The sequence below is a fragment of the Mustela lutreola genome, chromosome 4 (genome assembly GCF_030435805.1).
Source record: "Mustela lutreola isolate mMusLut2 chromosome 4, mMusLut2.pri, whole genome shotgun sequence".
In the NCBI taxonomy this organism is placed as follows: Eukaryota; Metazoa; Chordata; class Mammalia; order Carnivora; family Mustelidae; genus Mustela; species Mustela lutreola.
The window spans coordinates 78,794,370-78,806,954 of record NC_081293.1 but is presented as its reverse complement, the minus strand read 5'-3'; the positions used below and the strand labels follow the sequence as shown (position 1 = coordinate 78,806,954).

At 40.3% G+C, this 12,585-nt stretch overlaps 1 protein-coding gene across 1 annotated transcript in view; it reads right to left on the bottom strand.

The window, feature by feature from the left end:
* The window catches only part of LOC131829004 (contactin-associated protein-like 3), a 181,847-nt gene that overhangs the window by 35,012 nt on the left and 134,250 nt on the right, over positions 1–12,585 (bottom strand). The window contains exon 15 of the mRNA XM_059170309.1: positions 6,264–6,391. Coding sequence (XP_059026292.1) covers positions 6,264–6,391 — 128 coding nt within the window. The remainder of the gene's footprint in view (positions 1–6,263; positions 6,392–12,585) is intronic.

Genomic DNA, 12,585 nt, shown 5'->3' with positions numbered 1-12,585 from the left:
CACCCAGGACATCTTTTATTTCAGTTTCGTATTTTTCAGTTCTAAAGTTTTCATTTAGCTCTTTGGATATCCTATTTCTTTGGTGAATGTTCTTTTTCTATTTCTTACAAAAGTGTTTATGATCACTTGTTAGAGTTCTTGTGTAATAGCTCTTTTAAACTCTTTATCAGTTCGTTCTAACCACTGTGTCATAATTGCATTAGTATCTGTTGATTATATTTTCCTAAGCCAGCTTGGATTTTTCTGGTTCTTTGTGCTAAGTAATTTTGGATGACTTCCTATATATTTTAAATATTATATTAATAAATTCTGGGCTTTGTTTAAATGTTGTGGAGCATGTTGATTTCATATATATATGCATATGCATATATACAAATTTTATTTTATTTATCTTTTTGTAAGACAAAGTGTTGTTTATTTTCACAACAAATAGCTTTTAGACTAGAGGGTAAATAAAATATATATAAATAAAAATAGAATAAATGCTAAATATATTCATAGGTATGGCAGAGAATTGGCAATGAATGAACAAACCAACAAATTGCAGAAGTAACAAACATGCTATATTTAAAAGTTGAGGATTTTTCATGATTTTCCATGTCTGGACAGATCTCAGAGTTATTGTAAATAATAAGAGTATGCAATCATATTTGAGCACCTTAGATAAGAGCATAAAATGTATTGACCGGAGTAAATCCTGAGAAACTCCACACCCTGTCACTTCATGTGTGCCTGATCTGGAGACTCATCTGCAAAGATGTCTGAGAAAACAGCTTGGAGGTAGTATAGCAACAAAGCTATACCAATCTATATCTTCAAGAATTTTGGATCATTCCTGTTCATCTTCATTTGTGTCCCTGCTTAGACTCCACTAAGAATGCCTGTTGAGCTCAAGGTCACTCAAGCATGGTATATATTTTGTGGTTTTCTTGTTAAATGTCAGACCAATAGAAGTCAGGACACCTGTTTTCTCATTTCAAGAGGAGACTCAGTCCTTTTTACAATGTCACAACATTCCAAAAGGCTTTTGCATGGCTTCATGTGAGGTCTGAATCATATTATATAAATGTAGGCATGGCTTTACTTTACAAGTGTATAATAAATGTGTTGTATTAATATATTATCTTTTCATGGAATTTGTATCAATTTAGAACACACTGTAAAAGTTACATTATATGTTCAAAAGCTTTCTCAACTTCTAATACACTATAGTCTATGCTCTCAGGACAAATATAAAAGGATCAAGGTTCTCAAAGTAGTTTTGTATTCAATTGGAGGATTATTTTTCTTAAGTATCATATGACTAAAATTAAAATTATTTTTAGAAAATTGCCATACGCCTTTAGGTTTCAAAAGGACTCATGTATTTCTACTTTCAGTTCATTTTTTTAACATCTAAATTTTTCAAGTGAGAGGGTATTTTTTAAAGTGTATTTATTTTCTAGAGGCTCAGCCATTTTCTTTTTTTTTTACTGTTTTTTTAAAATTTTTTAAAAATTTCTTTTCAGCATAACAGTATTCATTGTTTTTGCACCACACCCAGTGCTCCATGCAATACGTGCCCTCTATAATACCCACCACCTGGTACCCCCATCTCCCACCCCCTTCCCCTTCAAAACCCTCAAGTTGTTTTTCAGAGTCCATAGTCTCTCATGGTTCACCTCCCCTTCCAATTTCCCTCAACTCCCTTCTCCTCTCCATCTCCCCATGTCCTCCATGTTATTTGTTATGTTCCACAAATAAGTGAAACCCTATGATAATTGGCTCTCTCTGCTTGACTTATTTCACTCAGCATAATCTCTTCCAGTCCCCTTCATATTGCTACAAAAGTTAGGTATCCTTTATTTCTTTCTTTTTTATGATTTTTAAATTTTTTTTTTAATTTTTTATAAACATATAATATATTTTTATCCTCAGGGGTACAGGTCTATGAATCAGAATGTTTACACACTTAACAGCACTCACTATAGCACATACCCTTCCCAGTGTCCATAACCCCAGGGTATTCATCCTTTCTGATGGAGGCATAATACTCCATAGTGTATATGGAGCACATCTCCCTTATCCATTTGTCCATTGAAGGGCATCTTGGTTCTTTCCAGAGTTTGGCCACAACCTGAATAGACTGATATCTAGTAACAAGATTAAAGCAGTGATCAAAAACCTCCAAAAAAACAAGAGCCCAGGACCTGACAGATTCCCTGGGGAATTCTACCAAACTTTCAAAGAAAAAAATAACACCTATTCTCCTGAAGCTGTTTCAAAAAATTGAAGCAGAAGGAAAACTTCCAGACTCTTTTTATGAAGCCAGCATTACCCTGATCCCCAAACCAGGCAAAGAACCGACCAAAAAGGAGAATTTCAGACCAATATCCCTGATGAATATGGATGCTAAGATTCTTAACAAGATCCTAGCAAACAGGCTCCAACAGCATATTAAAAAGATTATCCACCATGACCAGGTGGGAGTCATCCCTGAGTTACAAAGATGGCTCAACATTCGCAAATCAATCAGTGTGATAGAACAAATCAATAAGAGAAGAGAGAAGAACCACATGGTCCTCTCAACTGAAGCAGAAAAAGCATTTGACAAAATCCAGCATCTGTTCCTAATTAAAACACTTCAAAGTACAGGGATGGAGGGAACATTCCTGAACTTCATAAAATATATCTATGAAAGACCCAGAGCAAATATCATCATCATCCTCAATGGGAAAAAGCTCACAGCCTTCCTGTTGAGATCAGGAACATGACAAGGATGCCCATTCTCACCACTCTTGTTCAACATAGTATTAGAAGTCCTAGCAACAGCAATCAGACAACAAAGAGAAATAAAAGGTATTCAAATTGGCAATGAAGAAGTCAAACTCTCCCTCTTTGCAGATGACATAATTCTTTATATGGAAAACCCAAAGGACTCCATTCCCAAACTACTAGACCTCATACAGCAATTCAGCAACGTGGCAGGATACAAAGTCAATGTACAGAAATCAGTGCCTTTCTTATACACTAACAATGAAAATACAGAAATGGAAATTAGAGAATCATTTCCATTTACTATAGCACCAAGAACCATAAGATACCTGGGAATAAAACTCACCAAAGAGGTAAAGGATCTGCACTTGAGGAACTACAGAACACTCATGAAAAAAACTGAAGAAGACACAAAAAAATGGAAGACCATTCCATGCTCTTGGATCAGAAGAATAAACATTGTTAAAATGTCTATACTGCCTAGAGAAATCTATACTTTTAATGCCATTCTGATCAAAATTCCACCTGCATTTTTCAAAGAGCTGGAGCAAATAATCCCAAAATTTGTATGGAATCAGAAGAGACCCTGAATCACTAAGGAAATGTTGAAAAACAAAAATAAAACTGGCGGCATCACGTTACTTGATTTCAAGCTTTACTACAAAGCTGTGATCACCAAGACAGCATGGTACTGGAATAAAAACAGACACATAGACCAGTGGAACAGATTAGAGAGTCCAGATATGGACCTTCAACTCTATGGGCAAATAATCTTCGACAAAACAGGAAAAAATATACAGTGGAAAAAAGACAGTCTCTTCAATGAATGGTGCTGGGAAAACTGGACAGCTATATGTAGAAGAATGAAACTAGACCATGCTCTTACACCATACACAAAGATAAACTGAAATGGATAAAAGACCTCAATGTGAGACAGGAATCCATCAGAACCCTAGAGGAGAACATAGGCAGTAACCTCTTTGATATCAGCCACAGCAACTTCTTTCAAGATATGTCTCCAAAGACAAAGGAAACCAAAGCAAAAATGAACTTTTGGGACTTCATCAAGATCAAAAGCTTCTCTACAGAAAAGGAAACAGTCAAGAAAACAAAGAGGCAACCCACGGAATGGGAGAAAATATTTGCAAATGACAGTACAGACAAAAGGTCGATATCTAGGATCTAGAAAGAACTTCTCAAACTCAACACACGCAAAACTGATAGTCATATAAAAAATGGGCAGAAGATATGAACAAACACTTCTCCAATGAAGACATACAAATGGCTATCAGACACATGAAAAAATGTTCATCATCACTAGCCATTAGGGAGATTCAAATTAAAACCACATTGAGATACCACCTTACACCAGTTAGAATGGCCAAAATTAGCAAGACAGGCAATGTGTGTTGGAGAGGGTGGGCTGTCTCTAATGGCAGTCCAGTTTCCAAAGCCTTTGCAGCATGACTCAGCTCTGCCTCACTTGTGCATGACCCAGTGGCCAGCCTAGGTCTTGGGTCTACAGTTAGGACCGGATCCATGCATGTGTCGCTCTGAGATGAGCCCAGGACTTCATAAACAACATGTAGTATGCTTTCCTGAATGGCTGCCTCCCTCTGCTCTTCTAGGTACTTTCTGGTCCCCTGGTCTCCCTTGTCAGTCACAGAACTGGAAAACAGGCTCTACTGAGACTGCTCTGTAATGCTCTCCTATGCAACTGTACCTGGTCCATTGCGAAGCGATGGGTGAGTGGAGGAAGAAAATAAAAATAAGAGGAGTCTTTCCATCATCTCTGAGCCACAGCTGCCCTATGCAGGGCAAAAGTCCCCTTCTGAAGTCCTGGCTCTTGTGCGTTCCCTGGGCAGCTTCTGCTGTTATCGTTATGGGTCTGACTAGATAGAAAAAGAGGGAAATGGGATTCCTGCCTTCCCTGAAAGTTAGGAACTTTCTGTTCCAGCTTCTAGCCAGGGCTCGAGGGCTTCTCCTGGAACTTCTCTGTCCATGACCCAGTAAACACGTCTGGGTTGACCGACAGACACTGGAGGGAAAAGTAAATGATGCCTTCGGGTTTCTCCTCCTTGCCTCTCCTGGCTTGCTAGAGCCCTGAGATAACTGTTTCAGGCGTGCTGCCCAGGTTTCATAGGGGGACTCATGGGAGAAGTGAGGTTGGCGTGCTTAGTTCGTCCTATCTGGACACAGAGTGTGGTCTGCTGTCTAAGGTCATGAGTGGGAAGAACAATTCTTCGTACTGTCATCCATCAAGGCATCTTCATATGTTCTTTACACTGTGACTATCCACCTCTCAATATTTTTGTCATCTGAAGTAGGAAACTTCCATTTTCTGAATGGCAAATCTCAGAAATGCCAGGATTTCTCCACATGGCAACATCTTCTATGTGACCCTGGGAAGGGTTGGCCACCGCAGCCTTGGTAGATGTTGAATTTTGGCCTCTGCTCTGATACGAGTGCCACTGGAGAGTCTGGGCCAGAGAAGTGACGTGCCCTGACTTTTCCCGTTGGCCGTTCTGTGGCGTCTCCGCTAAGTGGGAAGAAGCAGTTGTAAGTAGTCCAGTCAAGCCACTGGGTGGGGGTTGCTGGATCCAGTTTTGAAATTCAAAGTGATATGATTTGTATTTGTGGGTGAGTCCAATGTGTGTTAAGAGAGGAAAGAAGTTATGAGTGGCTGTTACATTTTCTGTCTAAGCGAAAGGAAGCATGGAGTTGCCATGCCCTGAGTTGGGGAAGGTTCTCGTGGAAAAACTTTTTTTTTTTTCCTTCTTTTGGACAAACTGTTTTGAAATGCCTGTTGAGCCTAAGCAGCTGGGTGGCAGAAGTGGGAGTGCAGGGAGACAGCCTGGGGTATAGCAATGACAGAATCATTGACCTCAATGTGGGATTTAAAGCCATGAGCCTATTGGGAACAGCTCACCACTGGAGAACAGAGAGACAGAGGGCTGAGCACACAGGCCGGTGGCACCACAATAGGATGTCACTGGCATGGGGAGGAAGGAGGGAAAACCCAGAATGTTGTGGGTAAGAAATCCACATGTAGTGGGAGGGGTGAGGACAGTTAGGATCACTGAGGTTCGCAAACTGTCAGAGAGTGACAACAAACAGACAAATGATGGCTTCCGTCACCCCGTTTCTCAGTATCTTACCAGTTTTAGGCATCTCAGCATTCATCCAATACTTACTCCAATTAATTAATTATCAAATGACTAGATTTTGCTGACGGTGATCAGTGTTTCAGATCATCCCACCAACATTCACAGCAATAGTCCGACTCAAATACTACACAGAGGACACACACTCCAAAGGTAATACAATATACCTCCTTTTTTTCTCAAGCATAACGCCAATATACACTTCTTTTGTAAGTTAACACATTCCTAATGAGATGCAGAGTATTAGCATAGACAGTGTTCTTACGGACTCAGGCAGCTACATGTCTCCTAAAACACTGACATGCATTTCCAGGGGTCAAGGCAGTTCCTCTTGCCACTACTTACTGTCCCTGGAGCAGAGCAGAGGCCCCAGCGCATAAGCCGCTTCTGAATGTGGTCGGCCTGTGTCTCTCATCGCAACCTGAGTGACTGGCAGGTGCTCCTTATGGGAAAGAACTACTGTGTCGCTGGTCCTATAAAACAAAAAAGACCACCTTAGTGTTATTTTGAATGACATCCAGAGAAGAAGCAAATATTCTCTTACTGCAGCGCAAGACATGGTAAGCTAAATTTGTAAATATGTAACAATAAGGAAATCAAAGGACTCATCTGAACTCTGACATAGTAACGTACTCAATAAGGTTTGAGGATCCAAGATCCTTGTTCCTCTGTGTGACCACAGAGGAAAACGGGCAGGGCTGAAATCATAATCGTCAGTGCGAGCATGAGATTATATTTCCCTTCAATGAAACAGCTTGAGGCCCTTTCCCATTTGCCTGCCTTGTGAGATTTAAATGCAAAACTTACTTGGCTTTGTTAAAAACAAAACAAAACAAAACAAAACAAAAACCAAACCACCCAACTGAAAAGATTTAGGTTTTCAATTCCCAGATTTTTCTTTTTTAACTCAATTTTCCAAAACTCCTATCGTGGTTACTAAGCCTTTCCTTATGTATTGATGCCATCCATTAGAAAGAAAGAAAGAAAGAAAAGAAAGAAAGAGAAAGAAAGAAAGAAAGAAAGAAAGAAGGAGAAGGTTGATTAAACCAAAGTGAAGGTATGATACAATATGCTCTTAAAATTAATAATTGGGGTAATGCAGGGGAAGAGCTAGTCGTGACTGTCTATATCCATTCATTCAGCTAACATTTGGTGCACAGTGACCCCTTGCCAGGTCCTGCATGTTGGGGGCATGGGCATAAGAACCACCATCAGCGTCACCAAGGAATCTAGTGGATATTACATATAATGACAAAAATATACTTGTAATATAATACAATCACATAAGTGAATATTTAGGACTGAATATCTATAGTTCCAATGTAACAAAAACCAGACTAGAGCCAGAGGTCCTGAGTAGGAAGCAAGCTGTGCCACCAACCACCGTTCTGGGCAAAGAAAGAAGATTCTTCTGCACCTTGTGAGCTGCTCATGTTTTTACATCCTGCTTCAATTATGTATGTACTTTGGATTTAGAACAAATAACAGTGTGTCTAATGTATCCTTCAGGTGCCCTGCATCTGTGTAGAACCTAGGAAGTTTCAGTTTCTAACAATTATAAAGCCCTCACTTGCTCTGATGTATACAAATGGAAGCAACTGAAACTGATGTTTTTGCAAGTCAAAACAATCAGCATGGTTCCAATGGTTCAGGCTAATAGCTTTGCTTCAAAAAGACCCTGCATCACTTGATAATTAATCATTCCAATTCTGTTGAGGCATCAAAAATATTCTTTAGAGGTAGGAAGATTGAAATTATTAGCATTTTTATTTTGCTTTAAAAATTGACAAGGTGACTGCCGGTGCATATTGGCAAGATATCAAAAATTTGAACTAAATATCCTGAAAGTTCAGAAACATTTTTTTTTTGAATCAGATGGTTTCCAAAAATCAGATGGAATAAAACTCCAGGGCTTTATCTGTAAGGCCCTGCAATTTCTGTGCTTGGAAGCACACAGGCAGGTCGTCCCAAACACGGAACTCCTGGTTTTGTTGGGAATGGGACAGGTGGTAGGTCACAAGCCAGAAGGTGGCATGGATGGTGGGGGGAGTCAGTCTGAATAAATACTTCTTATAAATGTGGGGCTAACACAACAAAATTAATTCCTGGTGTTAAGTATCAGGAAATGTTACAAATAAGCATTTTCATTCCTGTCATTGTTATTTTGGTAGAACATCTAGAGGGAAAATGTAAGGGCATTAGTTATTCATTGAGTAACCCTGAATTTTAAAGAGCCATTTAAAAGCTACATTTATAATGCAGTGAAAAGCTACACTTTAATTGTTTTTAGCAATGACAAAGCACAGAGAGCCCTGCAAAAAAACCTAAGGAAAATCATAATGGGTAATTGTGTGTGTTAAGGCAGATAATCATAATACATTCTTTTTTAATTCTGTTGTTTGCAAAGTAACTTTCTGAGCCTGAGGAAATTTTAAACAGCTCAGAACTGAGAATTCTTTCTCAGCACAGGTCATTCCCAAATGCCCACGCTTCACGTAGGACGAGATTCATTGCCAGGGTCACCAGACTCATTCGAAATCGCCGAACTTCGTTACATCTCAGGATTTTCCTTGCCTCTCCATGTTTCTCTCTTTTCCCCGAAGGCCAGAGTGTTGCTCTCTAGGCCCGGCAGCTCTCATGGTAGGTTCCGAGCACTCAGTGACGGGACTTCCAAGGCCGCTTCCTCTTGGTCTTCCGTTCCCGGCGCTCTAGACGCTGCTTGCGCGGGCTGTTTCGCAGAACACCTTTTGGCAGGTGCAGCACAGCCACCACGACTCCTGAGTTCTGGGAAAGGCTTCAGGGAACACCGAGTCAGCTTTCCCGTTTCCTAATTGTTCTGGAGAAAGTGAGCCTGGGGACCACGGAACCATCGCCGCCTGGAGCTCCCTGTTTTGAAAGCTCCCGGGCTCGCTCTCGGGCTGTGCTGTTCCCTTCGTTCATCCCGTAGGAAACGCCCTCCGTCCGGAGCCTGCGGTCCCCTCACACTCCAAGGCCTTGGGGGGCCAGTCTCCTGTCCTTGCTTCCACCTTCAGGACTGCCATGGACCACTGCTTTCCCACGTGCATCTTTCCAGCGTCTCACCGTCCCAAACACTCAGCAAATAACTGGCATTGGAATGAAATGGAATCAAGAAAATGAAGTTTTTCCCACTCATGGCCGTCATGTGATATTTCCATTTAGAAATACCTTCTTATAATCTCATAATAAAACATAAAAGTTCTGCATATTTCTGTTATCTTTATTGCAGGATCTACAGTCTTCATGCTGATTTTGCAAGTGGTTTTCATGATATTTTCTTACGGTAATAAGCTCTTTGTAGGAATTCAGTTATTCTAAGATTCAGTGGGAAGCCCTACTGAATTCTCATTAATTTCAATAATATTTGTGTCTATCCTCGGGATTTCCTGGTAGGCAACTATATTTTCTATGAATAATGTCTTCATTTCCTTGATTCTAATCATTTGTGGCTTTGAAATGCCACCTATATTTTTGTCCCTCTATTAATCATTTCTAACCTCAGTGTCCTGTAATCAGAGAACTTGTCCATACCATAACAACATCTGTAAAATCTTTTGGGTTTTGCTTTATGAAACATTAGGAAAATCAGTTTGCAAAAATGTGCCATGTGTGCTTGAGAAAATTATATACTCTGTAATTTTCAGGGTCTACGAAATCAATCCATTGATTCCATATAAAAATATTCCATATCCTTTATAATTGTCATCTGCATGATTTACCAGTTGCCAACAGATGGATGTCTAAACCTCTCCTTACAATGGTTGATTTGTATATTCCTTCTTTCAATTCAGGCAATTATTTTCTATATACATTTTGAGTCATGTATGTTAGAAACATACAACTTTAGGATTACTAGGGGGTTTTGGTGAAATTAAAAAGCATCATTATATGGTAATGCTAATCATTCTATATTAAGACTTCAAAATTTTGAGGTGCCTGGGTGGCTCAATTGGTTTAACATCAGACTTTGGCTCAGGTCATGCATGATCTCATGGTCCTTTGGTGAGCCCCAATTCATTGGGCTCCCCACTAAGCAGGGAGTCTGCCTCTCCCTCTGCCCTTCCGCCACTTATGGGCACAGGCACCCTTCCTCCCTGTCAAATAAGTAAAAATCTTTAAAAACATAAAAAAGACTTTTAAACTCAAATTACTTCTGTGCACATTTGTTTCATAAGTTGTTTTAAGATTTTGCGTTCAACATTTCTAGGTGTACAAACAAGATATACTTATTTTTAATTCAAAATGACCTATCTGCACTTAAATGACTGTTTTGTCACATTTATTGTGTCTAATTACTCATAATATTCTTTTTTTTAAGATTCCATTTATTTATTTGACAGGAGGAAAGAGATCACAAGTAGGCAGAGAGGCAGGCAGAGGGTGGGGCGTACTAAGTAGGCTCCCCGCTGAGCAGAGAGCCTGGTGCGGGGCTCGAACCCAGAACCCTGAGATCATGACCTAAGCCAAAGACAGAGGTTTAACCCACTGAGCCACCCAGGCACTCCCATAATATTCTTATGTCATTTTGTTGCTTGTTGTTTCTTCTTCCTTTTTAAATTTTATTTTCTACTTTCTTTTGAATTAACTGTTCTTAAAATCCTGTTTTTCCTTCCTTCCCTCTTTGGATTTGAGTATTACACTGTTTCTATTCTTCAGTGCTTACACTTGAAATCCTAATGCATACACTATGAGCCATTTAATGCTGACAAACTTCTACAAAACAAGTTTTTAAATTCAATCATATTCTTATTTCTAACCCTGGCTGTAGTCCTGGACAGGACCACTCCCTCCTGTTTCAGTATGGTACATGCCTGACACATGACTAGTGTCTCGTATTTGCCTCTTATGTTTCTGTTAACCTCTGAGTTTACACATTTCTTTCCTCGGTATTTCTTCTAGGGTCTGAGACTCTCCTTACCAGATCACCCACTTTCATTCTAAAAACCATTCTTGGGTGAGCCTGGGTGGCTCAGTGGGTTAAAGCCTCTGCCTTCAGCTCAGGTCATGATCCCAGGGTCCTGGGATCGAGCCCCATGTCGGGCTCTCTGCTCATCGGGGAGCCTGCTTCCTCCACTTTCTCTGCCTGCCTCTCTGCCTTGTGAGCTCTGTCAAATAAATAAGTAAAGTCTTAAAAAAAGAAATTAAAAAATTTAAAAAAACAAAAACTCTTCTTTAAACTGTCTTTTGGAATTGGCTGGTGGTGTATTTCTTCTGTGTCTGTTTGTCTGGGTGTCCCTGTATTTTGGCTAGGGACACACTTGGAATCAGACAGTACTGTACTTACTGAGGCACAGCAAGGGGAGTGCCAGCGCCCACAGGCTTTGCTGGATCCACAGAGGGGGTTTTGCCTGGCTCCGACAGTCCTTGCTTTGACACCTTCTGGTCACCTCTACTCCCTTTCACAGTCTCTTTCATCTTCCTTGATTTTAGGATGATGCTTCTACAGGTGGATTTACTCTTATTTATCCTGCCTGGTATCCTAGTATTTTCTCAAGTCTGGCCAATTCTTAGCTATTTTAGCCCTTCATTATCGCCAGTCTCCTCTGTTAAAACTTGACTCTGACCGCAGCTCTCCCCTCCCTGTCCCAGGTTTCCTTCCTCCCATGCCGGTCTCTCTAGGCTAGAGTCCCTGCCACTTATCTACACGCATTTTCCGTTTCACCAGTGTCCTGATCCCGTGTGTCTAGTATCTGATCTGACAAGTCTTAAATTTCAATGAGAATATTTTCATTTCTAAACGTTCATTCGGTTCTTTTGTAAATCGCGATCACCTTTGTCGATAGTATCTGGTTGCTTTATCAGTCAATCCCAGGCCTTATTTTTCCAACAGCTCACGCATTTATTTTATCTGATGTTCTTAAGTTATCCGTGATCTGGGATTTTAGGCATCCGTTTACTCCATTGTTTCTTCTGCCTCCCACTTCTGTCCCCTGGGGCTGTGTAGCCCTGATTGTGAGCTCATGTTTGGTGGCATTTTTTTTTTTTTTTTTATTTTTTATTTTTTATAAACATATATTTTTTATATACATATATTTTTATCCCCAGGTCTGTGAATCACCAGGTTTACACACTTCACAGCACTCACCAAATCACATACCCTCCCCAATGTCCATAATCCCACCCCCTTCTCCCCAACCCCCTCCCCCCGGCAACCCTCAGTTTGTTTTGTGAGATTAAGAGTCACTTATGGTTTGTCTCCCTCCCAATCCCATCTTGTTTCCTTTATTCTTCTCCTACCCACTTAAGCCCCCATGTTGCATCACCACTTCCTCATATCAGGGAGATCATATGATAGTTGTCTTTCTCTGCTTGACTTATTTCGCTAAGCATGATACGCTCTAGTTCCATCCATGTTGTTGCAAATGGCAAGATTTCATTTCTTTTGATGGCTGCATAGTATTCCATTGTGTATATATACCACATCTTCTTGATCCATTCATCTGTTGATGGACATCTAGGTTCTTTCCATAGTTTGGCTATTGTGGACATTGCTGCTATAAACATTCGGGTGCATGTGTCCCTTTGGATCACTACATTTGTATCTTTAGGGTAAATACCCAATAGTGCAATTGCTGGGTCATAGGGCAGTTCTATTTTCAACATTTTGAGGAACCTCCATGCTGTTTTCCAGAGTGGCTGCACCAGCTTG